Here is a 26566-nt window from a genome sequence, read left to right as displayed (position 1 = left end):
TTGTAATTTATTCTAGGTTTGTGGACAATTCGTGGTAACTCCAAAATTAATGACGAGAGCTAAAAGGAAAATGGTAGTTCTTCATCCACTTCCCAGGGTGTTCGAAATAAGTCCAGAATTCGATACTGATCCCAGAGCAGCTTATTTCCGGCAAGCCGAATGTGGAATGTACGTGAGAATGGCTCTACTTGCTATAGTTTTAGGAAAATGCTGATACGGATCGTTCGCATCTATTATTTAATTTTGATTCACTCCATTTTTATACCAACTTTTTTATTTATATAAAGAAACACAAGATCGAAATCTTAACTATCTCATTCTACTTGTTTATTTCAAGAATTCTTGTTATAACTTAATTTAATAGTTTATAAATAGGCTGGATATAAAAACTTCTTTCAAAAACGGGTCAGATTATTTTTGCCACGCTTTTTTTCCCTAAAATAAAACAAATTCAATTCGTTTCAATATTCTGTTTTATCAACATGTGGTATCAACATGTATACCACTGACAGTTCAATCAACATGTTCACTTGAATGTAATGATTTTTTTGTAGTTTCTTTTTTTTGTTCCAAAAGTACTTCTGGGAGGGAATTGCTTAATTTTTTTCAATACACTTTTGTTTTTTATGAGCATCTCGTAAAATTCATCACAAGAATGATCGAAATTCACTCGTACCATCAACATGGAACTTACCGCTTCGATCTTTAAACGACATTTGTCGAAAGTACCAAGTAACAGTTTTTACTTATTTTATAAAACTTAAATAATTAAAATTTTCGTATTACTGGTAAAAAAATGGGACTTTTCGTAATCCAACGGGACAACTCCAAAAGCCTAAAGTTACAGGACTATCCCGTTTGAAACGGAACGTATGGCCAGCATATACATAAAAAAAATATTTTTCTTTGGATTCTGGAAAAATAGAAAAATATATGAAAACTTGAGCAACTTTTAAATAACAAAATACCATGACGAATGTTACGCACAATCTCTCTCTATTCTAATTGAAACAGTTCCTTCATTTCTGTGTTGAATAAAATGTAAAAATGTAAATTGTAAAATTTGTAAAGAAATAATTTTATATCATTGCCATGTAATTTTTTTCATTCATTTTAATAAAAAAGATTATACGTTTCTTATAATGTCTTAAGTTCGAATCTTTAATTTTCACTTTTGACAGGCTATTCAAATCTCTTTTAAAAATACTCAGGGTGCATTCCACTAAGCACTCACGACAATCACGTTCACGATCTTTAACGTCCAGAGTTCATTAAACCAAAGCTAATGCCTTACAAGACGTTTTGACCATTGAGCTAAATATTAACTAATGACAAAACCGAAAAAAATAATGTGAAAGCTTATGATTATGTTATAATTTGTAAATTATTGAATATTTTACTTTAATTGATATACATTGAAGTAAAATCAAAATATTTTCGGCGGCGATAGTAAAATATTTAGTGGTGAGTCACAAGAATACTTCAAAAGTACCGCATCAAATAATGAGATAGATTCTTATGACTGCAATCTGCGTTGCTTGAGTTTTGAAAATTACGCTAATTCTTTCAACGCTCGCTTCGACCCACCTCTTTACAAGGGTCGTCGTGAACGTTCTCGCCGCCACCACAACGATCGTAGTCGCTATGTGGAACATCCAAAACAGTATTTCAGGCGCTATGAATGCTTATTAGTGGAATGCACTGTCAGTGACATCAAAACTGCACAGTTGCCACTGTTTAGAATGTGATTTCCCCGAGGTTTGTTTTCAATTAAACTAGGAATATTCAAATTTTGTTTAGTCGCTGCTATGGTCACTACAAATATCCAAATTACAAATAGAGAGAAATTTCCACTGGTATATGAGCTTTGTTTTTAATTAAACCAGGTGTATGTACATTTTGTTCAGTGACTGCTAGTGTCGCTATAAATTTTAAATTTAATACAAAAACTATTTTTGTTCATAAGGTTATCCCAGAAAGTAGTTCATTTAGACATAGGAATATTTTATAAAAATGGAAATCATTATAAATATAGTTTTTAACATAAAGCAGAACATTTTGTTTTATTTAAAAAAACCATTTAACTTTAACCTCATACCATTTCCTGTTAGTTAAATAAGATGGTGATAATTGGTGTACTTTTTCCCTAATACCATAAAATTCTAGTTTGGTAAACTGCATTTCTGGTAAACTGCTATTATTGGTCTGTAATTTTGTGGAGCTACCTAAGCTTTTTAACTAACCCACACTATGATTTGCATAAATTTATTTTTTATATCAAAAAAAGAAAATAAATACCAAAAAAAAATTGAAAAAAAATATTTATATCTATGGTGGGATTACTGATTCGGTACCGGTGTATTTATAAAAAAAACTAAATACATTATCAATTGGAAGATTATTTTATTTCTATTAGAGTTTCAGAGGTATGTCCTTACAATGTTAAGGGTCGGAGAGAACTAAACTACCTACTTGGTGTGAAATGTGAGTTTAGTTCACAACATTGGTTTGCTTTAAATGACTTGGAAAAGGAAGACATGAGATCATTTTCAACGCTTGGAATAGTATTCCTGACTCTTACGATTAGCTGAAAAAGCTTATGTTTGCTGTTCTTTCTTTTTTGATTTCACATATATATGAGAACAATATTTTTCAATCATAAACATTACCAAGAGTAGACCGAGAAATGGTCTTATTGAAGAGAACTTGCAATCATGCCATTAAAAACAACAACATATAAACCTGACTTACTCAAACTTAAATTTGGTTTTATTTGGTGTAAAGAAATTAACAAGCAGATTTGGCTCCGTTTTTTTAAATTCTTGTAATGTTCATTTTTTGGCTCTTTGGTGGTCGACTGAAGACAATTGACTAACAAATACATATAAATAAGAAATAAAAATAAAACAAAAGCCTTTTTTGTAGCACGCCTATAGTGAAGGTGATATTGCCGTCTGCCATCATGGGCAGCAAACTTTTGTTTATTGGTTCTCCCTATACTTTTAATTCAATGACGGTGCCACACAAATGTACATGGGTTTCAATAATACCACTAGCTAGTATTAACATCGTAAATGGAGCGAATTTTCAAGAAAAAAAGAAGTTATTGCTCCTGCTTGTATATTAAAAATTTTAATGTTTTTCAAACAAACTTTTAAGATCAGTTCGTATAAATTTATAAGCAAGTAAATTATATATATAGGTGCTACACGCAGGCCTTTTAGGATTTAGATTCCTTATTTCATTAATCATTCTCCTCAGCCATAAAACTGCCTCCTTTTACCGCCTAGTATCCTTCTAATTATTTTTCTTTCCCATATATCTCTTCTTCTGCTTTGTTTTTGTTGCAATGAGCAAGTAAATGAAACAAGTTTATTTTCGTTATTTATTCTTTATTATAATAAAGACAATTTTATACATGTTTATTTACATTCATTTTGGATAAATATACATTTATTACAATGAAGATTGGTTTGCAAATATTCAATACCCGAAAATAACTATAGTATATAGTAGGTTGACAAGTTTTTAATCATTTAAAAAAGTTGATGTACTATCATCATTAGTTACACGACCCAACAATTTTTTTATTATGATTTTTAGGTCAATTATACACAAAATTGAAAAGATATAACGTTTGCTTTTGTTATTATTATAGAAATAATCTAATTTTCAAATTTTTTAATACATTTCAATTAGTTATAATAAATAGGAGAGATCAAAGTAGGGTTTTTACATTCGCGCCGTACCTCCAGATGGCACTCGAGTGATAAACAACGATCAGATGTTTTGTATATGTCAGAAAATGTTCGGACACTCGGACATTTCCTAAAACAATATCTGCCCAAAAAATGGGGTTTAAAATTATATGTGTTCTCTAATTTAGAACCAGATCTTGGTGCTACAGGAAATATGGTGTTTCATTTGGGGGAGTACCAAGAATGATAAATCACATTATTTACTCCAATAATTGGTATATTTCTTAGCAAAACAAGGAATTCACACAGTGGAACTGCCCAACAAAATAATAAATTACTAGACAGAAAAAAATGCCCTGAGGAAGTTACGAAGTAAAAGTACCTACACTTCATGCTGTAGACATGAGTTTTGTGGCTGGGAAGGATATTAAAAAGGTAATCCTCTAATTCACCTATGCTGAGGCTTTACATGTCGCTGTGGTTTCCAAATATGACAAGACAAAAGAAAAAATTTGAATTACTTGTCCATCTATTGTTCAAGAGGACAATAGACATGTAGGAGGTTTAGACCTTATGAATAGTTTTTTGGATGGAAACCATATAACTATAAGGTCAATAAAGTGGTATTTGCGTGATTTTTTCTTTTACTGGATCTTGCAGTTATAAATGCGTGCGTAATTTATAAAATTTCGTAGAAAGATACTACCATAAGAAAAATATATTAACAATGAGCCAATTCTTAAATGAATTAGACTAAACGAGGTCGTCAAAGCATCAGCACCCTTGAGGATAAACTACAATAAAAAATAAAAAGGGTTTTCCAGCTTCTCCACCTTCAAAATATATAAGAGATGGTGCTGAACATTGGCCAACAGTAGATGGGTCACTCCAGTGCAAATATCCTGATTGTAAATTTCTTGCAGTAAATGTGGTCAATTTGTGTATAAATAAAAATAATTGTTCTGTTAATGATGATAGAAATTTCTATCATATTGTTTTTGGTCATAAACATAAAATTAGTTTTTCAACTATTTTTCCTTTAATTTTGAATATGAATTATATCACCTTGATTTATTTTACCAATAAAGAAAAAATCATGCAAAGAAGAGATAACCGATGCTACTAGAGGCAAATTAAATCTGTTCACATTGAAGATAAATTTGTCTTTTTTTTTCATGAATGTAAATCTTGATACAATTTTGTATTTTTCACTACAAGCTATAATTTTTGAAAATAGCCAAGAACTAATGAACTTCATAATCGCCTTAATGCCTACAAACATTTTGTGAGTTTACAATCTGATTTATTTTCTTGCAGGCGCCTAAAAGTGAATGAATATTGCAAAATAACATCTTTGATAAACAAAAACAATAATAATGTCTTTTAATCTTTTGAGTATAATAATTACATAATATATCACTTTTGATTGGTGCAGACCTAAAATGGATTCCAAAGAATTTATTTTGAAAAATTAACGCTAATAATTCTTATGATACTGCTATGCTATATTTCCATTTGAAGTAGAAGGTTCTCCATATTCAATTTTATCCAATATAGAATGTTGATCTTCTCTTATTGCACGGCCAAGTATAACAGGCACTGGAAGCTTCAGTTTCAACAATGTTTTTTTCGGTTTGGACTGCAAATTTTGTAACTTTCTACAAACAAAATAGCATTACTTAATAGCTGCTACCTTATATTTAATTAATTTATATAAATATTATACTCCTCAGGAAAAATAACTTTTTTAAGGTTGATAGATTTCTGTATTAATGGCTACTGTGTAAAACATGTAAGTTTGCTAAAATGCAAGAAGTCATTCATTTTGTCTAAGTACCAACCAGACCAAACCTTTTCCACTTTTAAATTAATCCTGACTTCCACTAAATTCATAATATTACCCCTTAAGAGTGTATTGCATCCATTACCATTGATTCCTGACAAGCAAAAGTGGCACCAAGATTCCATGTGTAATACAGTACAGAGCTTTGTTACATGTACTTTGCTTCATCACGAACAAGAAATTATAGGATAGGTAGACTCAATATAAAGGCAGAAATTGAATCTTTATCAACTCCACAAGAAAATTATAGCAATTTGGACTGGAAAGACTACTAGTGATTTAAGAGTACAAATTTTGCCAATTTAGCAATAATAGATGTATTCCAGTACTGCTCCACCTAAACAGGCACAAAATTCGAAAGGTCACTAGCTTTCTATTCAGTCATTCCGGATGCAGTCTATACTTTATTCATCATGGACGATCCGGAATGTCTCTGAACATGGAGAAAGAAGAAACTAAATTAGACCATGTCCCAATACCCAGCACTTAAATGTGTGAAGAACACTTAGGCAAGCCTCACAATTTACCTTGTGACATTAAAGGGTTCAAGTCAAGGTGCTTGATTAACCTTTCAAAGGACATCTGTGTTACTTGTAGCATAATGGACCTTCCAGGAGGCACTGATGTACAAAGGTTTACGACTGCCCACTGCCATAATTATGAACATATATTTTTAAATAATAATTAATCAATTGCTATATGATTAAAAAAGTAGTAACACAAGTTGAAAGAGATTATGAAGACATATAAATATTTGTAAACTTACTGTTGCCGGCAGTCAATGAATATGGCGATGACAAATAATAAGGTAATCACTATAATAGCTAATATCACAAATATTATCACTGTTGTTAGTTCTTTTGAATCCATGTCTGAAATTTTCAAAGTTACGGAAGGCTGTGTTGTCAAATCTTCTGAAAATAAATGAAAAATTTAAATTAGTGAAAATTTTATACATGTTAATGTTAAGGATGACAAGTAGCTATAATTTACATCTTTTATTGTGTTGAGAAGATACCCCACACTATACATATAATTGTCACCTCTACAGAGTCTCCAATTTAAATTTGGGTTGTTAGCATTGTGCCCTGTTAAAATGAAATTGTAAATGTAACTAAAGGCTATTTACTATTTCAACCAATTATTTATTTCAACACAAATAACAATTGTTCGTCCAGGAACCCAATAATTCAATTAACTGTGAGTTGGTTCTTTAGCAGTTAGAACATGTACTCACAATCTAGAGGTGTCTGCTTTCACTCTAACATTAACTGTTGGATTCTAAATATCTCTACAATGAATCAGTAAAAGAGTCAAACACAGGGCTTAATAACCTGAGAAGTTAATTGTAACCCCCTAATTTATATAATTAGTATTGAATTGTTAAAGACTGCATTCTATGAAATAATGCAATTAAGGATGATTAAGATGATTGAAACAATTTTTTGGAAATAGAATTCACCTGATAGCTTCAACTAATACAGGAAATATCGTGAAAATAATAATAATATTTAAAATGGCAAGACAAAGGCTTCCATTACTATAGTTCAAGTTTACTGACACTCAATTAATTTATATAGTATATTTGTAAAAAATATTAAATTGATTTGGTATATTATTTTTTGACAGAGCAAAATATATCAATCCAGAACATACCAATTTGTAGTTATGTCAAATGACCAATTAAAAGCTACAAATATAAAAATATTTCACTTTTGTATAATTAAACCAAGGCTTACATTTTCTTTGTATTATTTAGTATAAAATATCACGGATATTATCAGATAATTGTTCAGAATTAGATATAAATTATAAAGATTGTATTATCTTTAATAGTATCAACCTTCCAACTGAAAATATCCTATATCTAATATAAAATGTATATTCATTATTAGTATCAATTATTTGATTGTGTAATGAATTGTAAAATTTTTGATAAATATGACTCTCACTTATTAAATAAAAGAAAAATATTGATATAAGCAACTAATAACATCATGACGTCCTAATCTAATATTTTTAGTTCTAGAGATATTTTCAATAAACATATTTTTATATTGATACAATAGTTAGTATAAAAAACAAAATATTACTCACTTAAAGTCCAAATCTGCTTTTTTTATTAGTAAAATTACCATATTTTATAAATTGTAAAATTAAGAATAAATTTCCCACAAAACATCCAAGCATTGCCCCATAACAACATGGTATAGGCCAATCTTGATACGGTTTATTCCAGTCTAAAGGTATCACAACTGCTCCTAGCCAAGCTCCAAACATAGTAAAACGAATATTTGTTAAGAAATATTCTTGCACTTTATTACCATCAAAATCCAATAATGAAGAAAATAATGTATAAATATTATCTGAATCTAGGTATAGACAAACAGGTAATATAGTTAAAACCATCATTAAAGTAGCGAAGCATAACGTTTCATATTGTTCTGATAAAAATGGTGCTCCAAAGAGAATAGCTGCCACATGGAAGATTATAATCGAAACACCACATGTTATCATTGATTTTAATAAATTTCGGATCGTAAATTTTTTCTTTGCTATTTTCAGGGTTCTTTGAAACCTTACGTACTTTAAAATTTCGGCAACAGCTAAGATGAGTTCGATATATGTTCTTTTCTTTCCAAAACTATATAAATTTCCAGTATAATTTAACAACAAAATGATCAAAGGTAAATATAGACATGTTGCAACGTTGTTATAAATCAAAAGTCTGTAATTTTCTACTGATATGTCTACTGTCTTGTACATTTTATATTATTTACACCTTTTTACGAGTCTCAAATGAACTGATTCATTAGGCGTCAAATAGTTGACGTACAACACAATTTAACCAACAGTTGAAACAAAAATATCCAATATTTGTATGTTTTGTTGCCTATCTTTTGCTGGTAAATTGAACATAGAATTTTTTCAGTGAGTAGAACTATATACATTTTTTGCAGTCACGAATTGTTTTCGTAACCTTGATGTAAATTAAATGTAGGTATTTCTTGAAATGGCACAAATGAATAAATAAATAAGTTTATAAACTAATAATATATATGCTTTAACAGTATGTTTAAAGTAACGTGATCAGAGAATTAATTATGTTTTCATCAAAGAGATGCAGGCAGAAATGATATATCCTATAAATTACCGTAATATATTTCAATGAATTCTTTTTCATTTTTGAGATTTTATGAAGGAAAAACTCGTTTTTTATAGTTTTAAATTTTTGTTTAATATAAAACATTTATTTAAAGAAAGCACCAGCTCTGTTACGTCATCTAAATTATTGTATTGAAGTAATTCCAATTCTTGGAACAAATTTGAAACTTCTAAAAGTATATAAAGGCGCTACGATGAATAAATAGTATAACATTTAAGTTGTGAATTAGATATTCAATTGACTGAAGTTAAAAGTATGGTAGAAAACAATTGCGTATTGAATATGAGTAATTTCCTGATGAATGATAGAATGATTCAATTTCTGTGAATCGAATTGATTAGTTGTGAAAATAGTTTTATGAATCTACAGTATTTCCAAAAAAACACTACTCAAGCTGAAAAATTATATAGAAAACGTAATTAGAAGGACATAAGATAAATATTACTTCATACGTATAGAAAATAGTAGCAGATTTAAACTTCAAACATATTGTTACAGTGACATAACTAAATTATTTTCTAATAAACATTTCCTTTGTCGATTGATTATTTTTTAGATTCTTTCGATTTTATTTGGTGTGGGAACAAAAAACGGTCATTATCTGTCACCGATTTGTAGATTATTTTTGGATAAATTTATTATTTAATATGTTCAAAATAACTTATTGAGAATCGCGGATAAAGTTTTGTTTTGCAACATATAGTACAGATAAAATAGGATTAAACTCGAAATTATATTGGGCGGTTCGGATTCTCAGAGGTTCTCGGTTACTGAATAAGCCTAGCAACTCTTAACAAAATTACGGGGACGGGTTTTTGTAATTTTGGAATTTGTAACTCAAAAAAATTTTGAAACGGGAATAGCTCGAAAACTAATAGGAATTCTCCAGTTATTTTTTCGTTGGAGCCACTAATTCTGAGTAAATCTCCCTCAACGCCGAAAGCCGTGATCAGTCGCTCACGAATTCGCGCCAATACAAATTCAAGCAAATTTACGTTCCAGGCGCACATGGAAACTGCTCTAGCTCTCGGAAAACTACTTCGTTTTCAAAAAACCAAAATGCCCCATGATGGTTAAAATCTCTATTTTCTACTCGAGTAAGCTAGCATAATTTTCGACTTTCGAAAATCTTACGAGATGAAGAGTATATTGGCCACATAAGCACTTGAAGTTTCAATGGATATATTTCATCACTTGCCATAAAAACAAACAAATGAACTACTTCTTGGTTTCAAATGAACTAACTTCTAAAAAACGCGATAATGAACACTATTTTCGTCCTCGGTTGATTATTATTTCAATATTAACAGACTTCTTAATAGTTTCTCATTCACAAAATCTAGATACTCATTTTGAAGCTTAGAATCTCAGCTTCAAGTTTATACAAAAACATGCTCAGGATGATATATTCTTATTTTGAAATTTGGAAATGCATAGAAAGTTTAATATTAAGTTAAGTCAAAGCACGTTACACAGAATCAATTGCGAGTCGTGATGTTGTATTCAGATATTTGGTTTAAGAGCTTTCTTGAATCGTGTAACAGTATTGATATTACTGCAGAGTTATTAAATGACGATGACCTAAGTGATGACGAGCCACAAGAGAAATGGCAACGGATGAAAAGAAGGACTGATCCATTATTTTCTCTCGAAATATTTGGGGGACAATTTTGTACACAAATATATTTTTTAAAGTCTTTGAGAACATTATCGAATATTTCTTCCTAATAAAGAGAATTTTTATTACCAATCAATACTTCAATATCTTCCTTACCTTTTCATTTCATCATATAATACTTTTCATATATTCAAAAGCTCATTTTACGGTGAAAATTTATAGGTTAAGAAAAAATAGAATTTTGCACAGAATTTTGTGCTCTAAATTTTTTGTCCCGGCAGTATTCTCGAAATCCTCATGGATTTCAAGTTATTCGCGTTTCAAAATGTTTTTTACTACTTCAACGCATATTACGGTAAAAATTTTGAAAGGAAAAAATGCCTGGGAACGAATTTATGGAGAATTTTGAGCTCTACAGTTTTGACTCTGGCACTTTTGTTCGTATTCTACCTAGTTTTCGAGTTATGCGCGATTCAAAATATTTTTGAGCCTTAAACCTATTTTATGGAAATTTTGAGGTTAATTAGAAAAAATTGAAACCTTTTTTGTACAGAATGTTGTACTCCACTCTTAATTTTCGAGTTATCCGCAATTCAAAATGATTTTGAGTAGGAGAAAGGTAGAAAAAATGCTTGGAGAGCAATCTTTAGAGAATTTTGTGTTCCACATTTTTGCTCCTGCACTTTTTTTGAATTCCTCGTAATTTTCGAGCTATTCGCGATTCAAGTCCCAAAATTTCGAAAATCCGTGCTTGTAATTTTGTTAAGGGTTTGCTAGACTTATTCAGTATCTTAAAACCTCCCAGAACCTAAAAAATCAAAACCGCCCAATTAAATTTAAAATTTTAGCTCAAAACCGCCTAATTTGCCTGTACTAATACATGTATAACCTCATTTCTTAGAGTAACGGCAGTTTTGTATGCGAAAACTAATTAGAAATAGTAGTTTTTCGTTGGCTTTGCAATATTTTTATTATGAATAAACGTTTGCAGTTAGTCATTCAATAATTCTAACTTATTAATGTCCCACTTCCACATAATTGAGTAGATGCGTTTTTGGTAGATATAAAGTAGAAACAGAGATCAATAATGGCTAATACCTTAAGTTATTCAAGGGTTAAGAAGAATCGACCCCCTTATAAATGCCTCTACCTAACTACGCTCATGATTATCAAATAAATAGTTGGTTGAGTCATATGCACTACTCATTATAAATGCTTGATAATATATTAAATAAATTGTGTTTGCTTATCTGGTATAGTACGTAAAAACACACGTTAAATATCCGTATTTTGTTTCACATGATCATAATATTGATATTAAATTCCGCCAATAACTTTTCCATAATTTAATAAGTAATGTCATTATCGATCTGCTGCCATGTATTCTGTACTTACAGAAACTAATAACAGGAACGTTATTATCAAATATTTCAATAGATACACTATTTCCGGAAACATTGGGTTTGGTAATATATATTTTAAATAACCCTTTGTACTGTATATCCCAAATTGGACGCATACCTTTCAATGTTACTACAGCTTCACACATTGGGGCTAATGTTACGTCCAGCGTTCGGACCAACTTGTTCCTATTTAGTTCATTGCTTTTGGCTCCAATGTATAGAGCCGGCGTTAAAAAAAATGTTATTCATAATAACAAGTAGTGATTCCAAAAATACATTTACAATATCAAAAATTTTATTTAGATATTCCACGTTACGTGTCTTACATATATTAAAAAAGGCAACGATCGCAGTTAATGGCATTTACCCACGATATACCAGAGTAGAAAGGATCCTATCATGTGGCTTTATGGCTATGACCCCATTACAAATTTCCAAACGATAGTTAAATGGGTAAAGATTACTTATCGGACATAATATGAATGTGGCTTTATGCCTCTTTTATAAGCAATGACTTTGTGTTGAGGCATGATAACGCACGTCCCCATGGTTCTAGAATATTAGAACAGTACCTCTAAGACAGGGGTGCTCAAACGGTCGATCGCGAGTAGATCTCGAGAAGAAAAAATTTTTTAATAAGTAGGTAGGTAACTCAACTATAAAAATGTATTACGTAATAAAATAACACTGCTTGTGGCAAAAGGCGGCTTTATCAAAGGAACGCACGGCACTTGTCAAAGAAAAGCCGCGTTGTTTATAGACTAGACTGTACTGTCTAGTTTCGGGCGGCGCGTTTGACGGGAACATTCGAGACTTTCTTTCACGCCGATATAAATGTTGCGCCTGCATGAATTGGAGTCATTCTGAATTGTAACTTGATAGCGATACTACGTCGATACAAAGTTTATTATTAAATAGTGGAAAATGAATGCAGTGAAGAAATCTAAAACGTATCATTTTAATAAGGATTGGGAGGAAGAATTTTTCTTTTGTATGGTGAAGGATAAGTGCATTTGTGTTATTTGTCGTGCGTCAGTTGCAATACCTAAGCGTAGTAACTTAGAGAGGCACCATAAAACGGTTCATAAAAACTATCAAAAGGATTTTCCGCCACAGAGTGAATTAAGAAAACGAAAAGTAAGTGATTTTATATCTTGTTTGAAAAAAGAACAAACCATGTTCACAAGACCAGCCAAACAATCAAAAGCTGCTACGATCGCGTCATTTAAAATATCTCATATATTGGCGAAACACAAGAAACCATTCGAAGATGGATCGGTGGTGATGGAAGCATTTATTGAAGCGGGTGAGACTTTATTTGGAGATTCTAAAAATAAAACAGAAATCATGTCTGCTATTAGAGAACTTCAGTTATCTCGTCCGACTGTCACAAAGCGTATTGAAGTCATGAGTCAGGACATCGCAGATAAACTAAAACATGATATCATGGAATGTACATACGTTTCTTTACAGTTCGAAGAATTCACCGATATGACAGACACTGCCCAGCTGTGTATTTTTATTCGGATGGTATTCAATGACATGTCGGCTAAGGAAGAATTTTTGGCAATCATTCCTCTGAAGGGGAAGACCCGTGGCGAGGATATATATGAAGTTTTCTTTAATTTTGTAAAAAACTACGAGCTACCAATATATAAATTAGTGTGCATTACAACCGATGGAGCACCAGCAATGCCTGGAAACAAAAACGGTTTTATGGCATTGTGTCGAGCTAATGAAGAATTCCCTTCATTTTTTTCATTCCATTGCATTATACATCAACAAGTTTTGTGTTCCAAAGTTTTAAACGCGGAGGAAATTATGGGCATTGCAACAAAAATTGTGAATTCCATCCGTGCACGTAGCTTGCAACGTCGGCTCTTTCAGTTGCAGTTGGAAGATAGGGAGTCAGCTGAACACACTGATTTAGTTCTTCACACAGACGTCAGGTGGTTGAGTCGCGGAAAGTTCCTACAAAGGTTTCAAGAATTATTGCTCGAAATTACAGCTTTTCTAGACGAAAGAGGTGATGACACTCAGATTTTGAAAAACGAAAAATGGCTGACTGATTTGGCATTTTTGACTGACATCACAATGCACTTAAACATCGTTAACTTGGAGCTTCAAGGTAAAGGAAAAACTATTATTGAGATGATTAGCGCAGTAAACGCATTCAAAAGTAAATTGCAACTTATGATAGATCAACTGAAAAGAAAGGATCTGAAACATTTTCCGTCTTTGAATGCAAGGATTCCTCAGTTTAATTATGATACGTATGAGGCTGAATTATCAAATATTTTGGGACAATTCGAAATGCGTTTTTTTGATTGCAGTAAATTGGAAAATATAGCATCATTTATGAGTTATGCTTTTTCATGTAAAAACATTGAGGAATTAGCTACTGAAATAGCAAGTCAGTTTAATATGAACTCATGTTCTGTTGAAAATGAGTTGGTGCAGATTATATCAGATATACATCTCAAAGCTACAGCATCTGATACAAATTTCTGGTGTTTTATATCTGAAGATAAATATCCGAATCTAAGGCAAATCGTCATTCAACTGACGGCATTGTTTGGGTCAACTTACTTGTGCGAGTCTGCATTTTCTGAAATGAAGATAATTAAGTCAAAATATGGTAATCGACTAACTGACGATCATATGTCATCATGCTTGCGATTAGCACTTAGTGGTTACGGACCATCTTATGAAAAGTATGCTGAGGACATGCAGTGCCACGCTTCAACATCCAAAGCCACTCTTTAGTTAAGTTTAACACCATATGTAACTCTTTTGTTTTGTAACAACCAATAAACTCGCAATTTTGAATAACTATGAGTTTTTTCATTGATATTGTAGAGAAGAACCTAGCTTAACCTAACCCAAACCTTGACTAAAATAATGTACCTATATTGTGCAGAAAGCTAATATCTATATATGCTACGGTACACCCTACCTACCTAGGTAGGTAGGTAGGGTGTATCGTGTATGTACGACAACCCTGCATCACACATACTTGCAGCCTCTCAGAGTCGATCGTAAGTAGTCTAAAAATATTGAGGTAGATCGCCAGCAGTTCAAGTTTGAGCACCCCTGCTCTAAGAGGTAGATAATGTAGTTTTAGACTAGCCTGCACGCAGCCCGGACTTAAATCCTATTGAACATATGTGGGATAATATATTCAGAAAAGTGAGATCCACAGATTTTATACAATTTAACCTTCAACAGCTGTAAGAGATATTAATGACTTAGTGAGGAATTTTTCAATTTCAATTTAGTTTTAAAAGAATTATTTGATTACTGAGTTCCTTTTGATTTATTTAGTTATCGGAACGTAAGTAAGAAACATTTGCAAAAATGTGTGTAAATAACTGGAATTAATTAATTTGTGAAATAAAAATTAAAAGTGCATGAGTTGAAATTGTGAATGTTATTCAAGCGTTTACGTAATTCATTTCAAGATTTATTTCAAAACGATTTGTTAGTTCGCTGGATAGGTGAATAACAGAAGCGTTCGCGGATGTCGATTAAGAATTATGGGAACTAATTGAGCAATTTTTAAAATAGTTTCTGTAGTAATAATACGTTTGATCATCTGTTCAACGAAGCGTGGCATGGTAGATTGTATGATATAGTTATTAATTGTTATAGTAAGAAAGTGAAATTTTTTTTTATAAAAAATGTGAGAAAATATGTATGGAAGCACTTGAAACAAATTTATTTAATAATTAAACCACAAAAAGCCTATCTGCCATAAATGTAATACTTCTATATGGACAGTTCCTATAAGTGGAAGGTGTTCCGACTAAGTGAAACAAATAGTGTCTCGTTCTCTCTCTCCTCCGAGCGCTTCAGTTAGTTCTGCGCATCTTTTACGCGCATGAAGCATGCGTAATATAGATAAAGTATCTCGAATGAGAGATAAAATCTCTCGGTGTCAGCACCGTAACGTAGGGATGTTTTTTCCCATACCAACTGTCCATAAAGGAGTATTACTTATATGCTACTTGCTTCATCAATTTGTATAACTAAATCATATATATATATATATATATATATATATATATATATATATATATATTTTTAAAAAATTTATTGAGCCAATCGTTACAATTCTTTAAAAACTTTCAAAATAGGCTCCTTCTGCGTCGATACAGCGCTGCCACCGCGATTTCCAAATCTCGAAATGCTTCCCTTTCATCGGCCTTTTCATCGAGGAAACAAAAAAAAGTCCGGGGGGGCCACATCTGGGCTGTAGGGCGGCTGCGGAAGCGTTGGAATGCTGGCCTTAGTCAGGTCGTCAGTGAGCACTTTTGGGACCATCTTCGCGCACACCTTGCGCATATTCAAATGCTCCGTTACAATGTCATGAACCACAGATTTAGGTAAATTTAACATCTGGGCAATCAAACGAATACTTAGTCGACGGTCTGTGTTCAAAACTTTGCGCACACGAGTCACATAGTCGGTGTTTGTCGAAGTCGAAGGTCTTCCAGCACGGTCTTCATCGGCGACCTCTTCCCGGCCCTCCAAAAAGGCCTGGTGCCACCGAAACACACCACTTCTTGCTAAAGCAACATCGAATTTAATCGCGTACCTCTGCTCTAACGAACGCTGCATTTTCGGCTTGCACAACTCACAGAAACACGTTGTTAGCTAGGAACGCCCTCTACCGAATCCAGTCGGTGCGCGCACGCTTTGAAGTACAATCGCGGCGGAAGAAAATCAGTCCTATTACTTTCCGGACAAACCCTGTATATTACGGTAAAAGTAATAAATTCGGTGATTATACATAATCATTACTGAATTTGGTAAATACGATAAATTATTTCATATTTATCAAATTATTTAATGGCCAGACCTCGTATATTTATGAAAGACTTAGCTTCTGGCATGAAATTTACTTTAACAGATATAAAGTAATGAATAACTTGAAGACTTGTTAAAAAAATCCGATTTAAATAAAAAAAAATCTGATTTAAGTCAAAAAAACCATGAACACTGCCAATAAGTCATGATAATATATTTAATTAGTTAATTTAAGATTTCAAATGTATAGTTATTCATTACTTTATATCTTTAAAAGTCTCTTTATCTGTATATCTTTATATCTTAAACAGCATCATAAAATATAATTGAAGTAAATTTTATGCCAGAAGTTACGCCTTTTATAACATCATTTTCAACACTGATGGATGATCAGATTCAACATCAGATCCAAATCAACGCTTATTGGGCCAGTAGAATATAATGCAGGTTTTTTTTGAGTAGTTACTACCTAACCACTGTTTGTTTTTTTAGTATCCATAATATTAAGGAATTTGGAGTTAAAACGGTGAAGCATACCAGCCACTTCTGAAATCAGCGATAATGGATGTATTCAGAAATATTTCTTCAAAATGAAAATTCAAGGTAGACCCAATGATGTCCTCTTTTGATATTTAATATTCGCCACATTATTCGTTAATTTCAAACAAATTAAGTAGTATAACAGGATATTCCAACTAGAAATTTCAGTGAAACTAATTAGAATGACTGATATGCAGGTGCGCAACAATGGGGTGTGTTCAGGGCGCTTGACACCCTCTAAAAATAAGTGGATACCTCTTTTTAGAGTGTCCACCCACTTTTTCCTACAAATCTGCTTAAGGTCACTTGACACAATACAATTTAACTGACAAGGAATTGCCATTTTTCTGCCAAATATAAAAAAAAATTTTCCGATATTTCATTCAAGTTCAATTGTGTAAGAAGAAAGAACAAAAAATTCATGCAATTTCTATGAAGTAGTTCTCTTGGTTAACCTTCTAAAAAATACAAAGAAACAATCGAATCAATAAAAAAGTGATACGGTAACTTTGAAGGAAAAGGAAAAAATTAGGAGGAAAGGAAAGGAATTTAATGATGAAAACAACAAAAAAGTTTATATTTTGAATACAACCACAAAACATTTAAAAAATGTGGAACAATTCAAAGGTTCGCTCTAGAACTAATAACTTTTTGTTTTCTCGTCGACAATGTTGATAATTATCTCATCATCATCGTCGAGCTCATCAAATATAAAGTTCTAATCTTCAATCATTCTACCAAAACCCTTTATAATATTGTAAAAATGTCAACAATATGAAAAATGTAAGTTCGGATCCTCCGATTCATGATAAATTGAAGTTTAAACTACCACCAGACTGCCGGTAACATTTAAACCGAAGTTTCCTAGTAAAGGCCATCTATAAAACGTGAAAAAAACGCTGTAGTTTAACTGACGTTTTAGTTGACTTGTAAAATTTTCTATGTTGATATTAAACACACGTACCTAGTTATTGAATTGGAATCATATAATAATTTCTTACAAACATTCTCATAATGACAAAACTAAATCAATAAACAGTGAAAACCATATTCGTTGAACTGTTTCAAGGTAAAATTTTTTTACTCTAAAATAATATTGTGGACATAAATTAATGTGAAATTGAAGAGTTTTGTCTCCATATTTTCAAAATCGCTAGAAAATTTTTTTCGGAAGCTATTGTTCTAACAATAAAGGCACCAAGTAGAAATATTTTACCGTAATCATACAATAAAAACTAATAAAATTTATCATAAATGGAAAGAATTGATTGAAAATCAAATACAAATTACAAGTTGCTTTAATAATTAAAAAGTAAAAAGCAAAAATTCCTTATGATTTCAATTTTAAACAATATATAAATGTTATAGACCGCTGAATCCAATTATTTATGTCGATTTCTAAATTAAAAATTATATAGATGAAACTTCCATACGCATAGTTATACAATTTTATTACATTATACGTATGTAAAACGTTTCTCTGTGTACATACTGAATACACTGTTTACTCCAACACTCATAATCACACTGTCTGAAGGTTACCTTTAGTCTCTGAAGATAACTTGGTTATCGTTAGACAGTGTAATTGTGATTGTTTACCTTCAGTCTTTGAAGACGATAACTTGGTTATCGAAACGCGCGTCACATAGTGTATTCAGTGTGAATATCACCAACGGATCCAGAAATTCCAACTTAGTTTTTCAGTAATATATGTTGCACCAGTGGATTGTGGCCTCTATTTAATCAAGTAGATGATCTCTATGCTGAACACACTACACTAACAATCTCAATTACGATGTCTGACGCGTGTTTCGATAACCAAGTTAAAATAAAACCTATTAGTTTGACCTATTCTATATTAAACTCTCGAAAATTAATTCCAGCAGGAAGGTTTTCAACAATGACGAATTGTCTTGGGCTGTGGTTCCATCATTAAAACAGACATCTATTTAAATTTTGAATCTATGACACTGAACATAATTTTTTGTAAATCACACCAGTTTTCATATTTTAAATTAGTTAATTTGTGAGTTAGTTTCTTGAAAAGTCTTTTTTCTTCTATTTCAAGGATATTTATTGTGGAGGTATTTGATTTCAAATCCAACCATTTCTTTTTTACAAAGTCTCTAACTCATACTCCAACTTATTTTTTATAAAACCTGGAAAATACTTAATACCAATTTTTTTTTCTTGAGTTACACTCAGACAGTGTAATTGTGAGTGTTGGTGTAGTGGTAGTGTGTTCAGGATGAATAACACCAAGTATTCCAGAAATTCCAAATTAGTAAGTAGATCGCTGTTGATAGTATGGAGAGCAATAGTAAGAAGCTTTTGATTTAATCAAACGTGTGTAGGAACCACAGTAGCAAGAAGGTAAATTCTTAAAAAAGCCGTTGAATTGAAATCCAGGGTTAAACGTGGTAGTAAATGCTTTCGATAACGCAAATAATTGTTTTCAATCCTTAGATATTCAGGTACTCTAGTCGCTAAATATAAACAAACGTTATTATGGAGGGGTTTTAATCTCACAGATGGCCATTTTTTCCATTTCTACCAGGAGACAATCCGCTAGCCCACAAAATTTTTAAGCGGAGTCGGGCAAAATAAAATACAATGAGAAAAGGTAAACTAGGACAAAAATTTTCATATTTCTCGATATTTTGCAATCAATCACGTTTCTTATTGTCAAATCGCATTGAGCATCTTTTTTGAGTGATTGGAAATGTCGTTAAATAATTTATTTTTAACGGTATTTCTGTGTAAACTACACGTGTGTTTAGGTGATTATTAGCGTGAAGAATTCGATGCATCATTTTTCAATTATTTTAATTCAATTCATTCAATTGTTATGATGATCAATTGTTTTTAATCATGGTATATTGAAGACTATTTAACATATCAATCTCTATACCTCCAATTTGAAATTATTTAACACTATACTCGTAGTTTGTAATAACTGAGTTTTGTAGAGACTTGGATCGCACAAAGAATAACATAGAATCAATATTCACAACAGTGGGGATTTAAGATGTTTGAAGAAATGATAATAAGCTTGAAACCAAAATAACTAGCGGTCTTCTACGTTTTCCTAATATATGACCTTATAATATAAGAAGGAAATATCTATTTCACTTCACTGGAGCGCTGGTTCGACTCTCAATCAGAAGCCTACGGGACGCCAAGATCAACAAGAACAGAAGTCACAATTCAACAAGTTAGAGCTTCAGTTCAACGTGTAATCCTGGTCTGTCGACTCGCAAGCGATCAGCCGAACTTGTGGTATCCAAAATATTTTTGCGTCGGATGTTGTCGAAAGATCTGATTTAATTTTAAGACGAGCTTTTGTTGAAATAATGTTGGAACACTTTCAGAATTTCAACAATATTCTGTTCTCCGACGAAGCCCATTTTCACTTAAATGGGCATGTCACTAGACAGAATTGACGTTACTGGGCTGCAGAGAACCCACGTGCTAAATATCAAAAGCCTCTGCATTCGCCGAAAGTAACCTTTTGGGCGGCCATATCAGCGCACGGAATTATCAGACCCTATTTCTTTCAAAATCAATGGGGGATCTGTCAGTGAACGATACATAGCCATGTTAAGGTATTTGAAGCCTATAATCGTACCACAGGGAAATTGATATCTCGCCGTGTTGACATTGCATGGCCGCCTAGAAGTACGGACCTAACACCACCGGATTTGTTTATATGGGGTCTACTCTAATAACCCAGCCACACTTAATCAGTTGAAGACCAACATCCGAGATGAAATAGCAGCTATTCCCCGCGCAATGTCCCAACGAGTTTTTATAAATTTGAGATCGAGATTCGAGGAATGTTTGCAGCGCGGTGGTGCACACCTGGATGATGTTCTTTTTAAGAAGTGAATTTACCAGATGTATATTTTAAATAAAATAAAAAATTGTATGTGGATTATACTTAGTTTTTTTATTATTATTTTTTAAATTCGCAAATGTTTCTGGTCCACCCTGATGGATATGCAATGCACAGAAAGCATCCAAAAGTTAAATTAAGAGTGAAATAATAATAAAAATATCTTATAGTTATTAGAGAAATAAATGTACAGTAATTGAAACGTTCAATGAGTACATACCACTCGAAGCAATAACAAGTTTACGAAAATTTAGAATTTTTGTTATGAAGCGTACTGTTAACAACATGGTGACGTTGGAGATAACACATTTACCAGTCAAATAAAAATTCAACCTCTAAATAAAAGATAATAGAGCTCAGACATATATGTTTATTTACATTTCCCGATGTTATTCATAAATGTTTAACAGCATTTATTTATTTTGTATTAACTATAGCACATTGAAAAATAGTTCAAATACAAATTACACAGTGTGGAATGAATTTATTACTGCAAAAATCCACACAGAAAAAAATAAAATTATGAAATTACCGAACTTCGTCAGCAATCCACTCAAACGCTAAAATTTAATAATTGTTTGTTTATACTAACAAAAAACTACTAATTAGGAAGTAGATCTTTGTTTTGAAAGATAAATAAAAGGATCTTATTGTCCTGAATATTTAAATGTATTTAACGGGATACGTACAGTTCTTAAGGGGTAACACCACTGTATAAATTTGAAAAAGTCAATATGTTTTTTAAGCTAAAAAAAGGGGAATTTTATTTACGTCCTCAAATAATTTTTCGAAAAAAATTTTCTATCTCACTGCGTAGTAGGGCGCGCCCTTTCGCTCGGAAATGTTTACCTCATCCAGATATCCATTAGCGATTATTTCTTCTAGTACCTATGGCTACCTATGGGTGGCACTAGTGAGATTAACCCGGAAAAATTCACAAAATAATTCAATACGTTAGATTTGTGGTATCAACACATCAAAAAATACAGAATGATTTCCAAAGTATAGGGCCCTCTTGGACCTGGGGCCCGGCGCTATAGACCTCCTAAACCTCTAGCTTAATCCCACCCTGTGTATTAGTGTAGCGTCACTTTTTTAACTCTACCACCATCTTTATTCAGCCAATTTTGATCTGATTGATTTAAAACTTTGACAGAAGCTTTATAACTTCTTTTTCTAGAAAACTACTTAGGATTTTATTAATAAATTGAAAACTTTTTGTTTTACGAGCGAATTTTCATGATTTTTTCGAACTTCCGCCAATTTGTTAAAATTAGATATTTTCTGAAACGTACATCTTTTGCTTTTAGTTCAAACGTTAAGATAACACTTGATTTTCATTTTTCAGATCAATAGCTACGACGATAAGTTGGTGGTAGTGGAGGCCTTTCTGAAAACTCCTCTTTTGCTTATAGCTCTGTATTGACGCCATTTTGGTTTTTAACGCTATGGAAAAATTAATTCAATTACTTCAAAATATGTATAATAACACCGTCTAATTGGATATTGCACCTGATATAAAAATTATCTTTAAAAACCGGACTCTACAGTAGTAATACCCCTTCATTTTAAGACATTTCACGTTAACTGTCTATCAGAATTGATCGAAATAATCATTCACGGTCATTCATTCCAGTGGGTAGATGGTAAATTAACCAAGCGGTGTGAAACCATGGAACTTATATGTTGTATCATGGGTTGTTAAGACACCAGAGTAACAAACAACTTTCTTTTTGCAATTGATCTAATTTAATAATCTAAATTGAGCTGATATTAGCAACTCACCTGTTCTAACTTTGATATGGTGGATAAGAGGATATTCCTAATGTAATTCAAAGCTAAAAATCATGCTGACAAGATTCACAGAGGTTGCAAGCTCCAAGATTTTGCATTTCGTGCCATACACACAAGGTTGAATTGAAGTAGTTGTTCAGGAGAAGAGATTCATTGTTTATTTTTGTATCCATATGAAATCAGAAGACGGTCCAGTGAAACTTAACCTCAAAGAACAAAAAAAACTTGTGCACAGGCGCATGTGTAAAGTTCATTAGAAATGGGTCAATTTTACATTGAAGTGCGTGCCACTTCGTACTTTGCCCACGAATTGTATTAGAAATGTACCTTTAATTGGAATAACAAACCAAAATATTCATTCAGCTCGTTGAATTCTAACTTGTCGATACAAAAGTGAAATAATCGACAATATCTGACAAAAGTAGAAGCCTATTCACCTGAATATACATGAATTGATGTGATTCGACCTCATTCGACGTCAATAAACATCAAACAACATAAAGGGACAATCGACCTCAATCGGCTTCTATGGATCGTTAATCTACAATATCTCACAGAAGTAAACGCCAATTCACCTGAATATACATGAATTGATGTGATTCGACCTCATTCGACGTCAATAAACATCAAACAACATAAAGGGACAATCGACCTCAATCTGCTTCTATGGATCGTTAATCGTCAATATCTGACAAAAGTAGATGCCAATTCACCTGAATATACATGAATTGATGTGATTCGACCTCAATTGACGTCAATAGACATCAAACAACATAAAGGGACAATCGACCTCAATCGGCTTCTATGGATCGTTAATCTACAATATCTCACAGAAGTAAACGCCAATTCACTTGAATATACATGAATTGATGTGATTCGACCTCATTCGACGTCAATAAACATCAAACAACATAAAGGGACAATCGACCTCAATCTGCTTCTATGGATCGTTAATCGTCAATATCTGACAAAAGTAGATGCCAATTCACCTGAATATACATGAATTGATGTGATTCGACCTCAATTGACGTCAATAGACATCAAACAACATAAAGGGACAATCGACCTCAATCCGCTTCAATCGATTGTTAATCGTCAATATCTGACAAAAGTAGACGCCAATTCACCTGAATATACATGAATTGATGTGATTTGACCTCAATTGACGTCAATAAACATCAAACAACATAAAGGGACAATCGACCTCAATCTGCTTCTATGGATCGTTAATCGTCAATATCTGACAAAAGTAGATGCCAATTCACCTGAATATACATGAATTGATGTGATTCGACCTCAATTGACGTCAATAGACATCAAACAACATAAAGGGACAATCGACCTCAATCCGCTTCAATCGATTGTTAATCGTCAATATCTGACAAAAGTAGACGCCAATTCACCTGAATATACATGAATTGATGTGATTTGACCTCAATTGACGTCAATAGACATCAAACAACATAAAGGGACAATCGACCTCAATCGGCTTCTATGGATCGTTAATCTACAATATCTCACAGAAGTAAACGCCAATTCACCTGAATATACATGAATTGATGTGATTCGACCTCAATTGACGTCAATAGACATCAAACAACATAAAGGGACAATCGACCTCAATCCGCTTCAATCGATTGTTAATCGTCAATATCTGACAAAAGTAGACGCCAATTCACCTGAATATACATGAATTGATGTGATTTGACCTCAATTGACGTCAATAGACATCAAACAACATAAAGGGACAATCGACCTCAATCGGCTTCTATGGATCGTTAATCTACAATATCTCACAGAAGTAAACGCCAATTCACCTGAATATACATGAATTGATGTGATTCGACCTCAATTGACGTCAATAGACATCAAACAACATAAAGGGACAATCGACCTCAATCCGCTTCAATCGATTGTTAATCGTCAATATCTGACAAAAGTAGACGCCAATTCACCTGAATATACATGAATTAATGTGATTTGACCTCATTCGACGTCAATAAACATCAAACAACATAAAGGGACAATCGACCACAATCGGCTTCAATCGATTGTTAGTCGTCAATATCTGACAAAAGTAGACGCCAATTCACCTGAATATACATGAATTAATGTGATTTGACCTCATTCGACGTCAATAAACATCAAACAACATAAAGGGACAATCGACCACAATCGGCTTCAATTGATTGTTAGTCGTCAATATCTGACAAAAGTAGACGCCAATTCACCTGAATATACATGAATTGATGTGATTCGACCTCAATTGACGTCAATAGACATCAGAAGTCAGTATTTATTTTTATTAGATAATGGAAATAAATACGCTGGGGTACACAATGCCACAGTACAAAGTTAAAGGAAGAATAATGTAATATTTAGCTAGTCTAGAATAAAATTGAATGCAATTATCATATAGAGAACCTTCTTCACATTCAGCATAGTGGTTACAATAAGTTTCCCTGTTTTATAAGTCTTTGGGACAATAGATCTGAGCAAGAGCATTGGGTAAGACGAAAATGGCCATTGAGAGGAAATATGGAACTTGGAAGAAACAAATAGAATCCAGAATTCTTCAGTAGCTCGAGACAAAATTATCCTTCTACCATTACATATAAAACTGGGTATTATAAAACAGGTTGTTAAGTCACTAGATAAAGATTGGAACTGCTTTTTTTTATATTTGCCAATCACTTCCGCAGCTCAATATGGAAAAGATTGAAGCCAATATTTTTGATGACTCCCAAATTAGACAACTTACAAAGATACTAAATTTAGAAATTCTATGACTGAGTTACAACTAAAGGCTTGGAAAACTTTCGTCTCTGCGATGCAGAATTTTCTGTGAAATACAAAATTTGAAAATTATGTTGAAAATCTGCAACAATTTGGAAGTATGAGCATAACTTCATAATCACCTGGACAAGTTTCCGAAAGCAAAGAGAAGAAAGAACGTATACCTAAGGACTTACGCGTCAAGGAATAGCGCTACCAAGGTTTCTGAGATACTAATATGATGACTGACTATTGTTGATCACTGATACGTCATTTTCCAAAGTCTGTACACCATAAAGTTTGTTAGAACTGAAATTTTTTTTTAGTAAAGCTTTTCTTCGTAAATACATTCTTTTTGTTTTATACCTACATGGCTAAAACTAAATTTTCTTCAGCAACAGATGTACTGTAAATTAATTATAATTAATTTGTAGCCCCTAAATCATTTAAATTAATTGCTTTTTTGGGGTTTAAATATTTTATGTTTCTAATAAAGACACGTGAAAATTTTTATTACCCAGAAAAATATTTCTTGTTCAGTGGAAAATATTATTGTGAAATACTAATGAGCAATGAGAATTATATATTTGAAAAACTATTGGTAAACACGTGGTAGTTTCTACAAATCACCCTTAACATTTTGTATTATAGGTAAATAATTTCGCAAATAATACTTACCTTGTAACCACTGATTTACCTGTTCGCTTACGGCTTCTACCATCATAAATCCAAAAATATTAAACACGGAAAAAACATCAAGTCACAATAAAAACTGCCACTATAATTAAATACTCTACGTTTCAAATGTTTACAAATCTACTTTCGTCTCTTTTACACGTAGATTTCTCTTTTCGTTAAATAAAAATTCCGTCGCTACTCCTCGCTGAAGTGGTACTGACGGTACCGACTAATCAATGGTACCGAACAGATTACTAGTAGAGTGTACACATAATAGCTGGCGGCAATGTGTAATCTTTAAGGTAGAATTTATAAATGAGAGGGGAGCTCTGTAAACAAGTCCCATA

General features: G+C 32.3%; 2 protein-coding genes across 2 annotated transcripts in view; one reads left to right on the top strand and one right to left on the bottom strand.

Moving 5' to 3' along the window:
• Positions 1–3378, top strand: part of LOC130443026 (CAD protein) — a 50747-nt gene extending 47369 nt beyond the window's left edge. Inside the window, exon 16 of the mRNA XM_056777470.1 lies at positions 17–3378. Coding sequence (XP_056633448.1) covers positions 17–214 — 198 coding nt within the window. The 3' untranslated portion in view covers positions 215–3378. The remainder of the gene's footprint in view (positions 1–16) is intronic.
• LOC130443029 (uncharacterized) lies at positions 3372–26535 on the bottom strand. Its single transcript, XM_056777476.1, has 3 exons — positions 26220–26535; positions 6308–6455; positions 3372–5356 (listed from the first exon to the last, which is right to left on the bottom strand). The coding sequence occupies exons 1-3, from the start codon at positions 26263–26265 to the stop codon at positions 5197–5199; spliced, it is 354 nt and encodes a 117-aa protein (XP_056633454.1). The 5' UTR covers positions 26266–26535; the 3' UTR covers positions 3372–5196.
• Between the last annotated feature and the right edge of the window lie 31 nt (positions 26536–26566).

Source organism: Diorhabda sublineata, chromosome 4 (assembly GCF_026230105.1).
Source record: "Diorhabda sublineata isolate icDioSubl1.1 chromosome 4, icDioSubl1.1, whole genome shotgun sequence".
In the NCBI taxonomy this organism is placed as follows: domain Eukaryota; kingdom Metazoa; phylum Arthropoda; class Insecta; order Coleoptera; family Chrysomelidae; genus Diorhabda; species Diorhabda sublineata.
Note: the sequence above shows the minus strand (reverse complement) of the source record. Positions and strands in the feature narration are given on the sequence as shown.

Excerpts from the sequence above, each read along its gene's own strand:
- LOC130443029 (XM_056777476.1), bottom strand. The coding sequence starts at position 26,265 with ATGATGGTAGAAGCCGTAAGCGAACAGGTAAATCAGTGGTTACAAG. Across the intron at positions 6,456-26,219 it reads GGTAAATCAGTGGTTACAAG|AAGATTTGACAACACAGCCT; the intron begins GTAAGTATTATT and ends ATTTATTTTCAG. Across the intron at positions 5,357-6,307 it reads TTCATTGACTGCCGGCAACA|AAAGTTACAAAATTTGCAGT; the intron begins GTAAGTTTACAA and ends TTTTGTTTGTAG.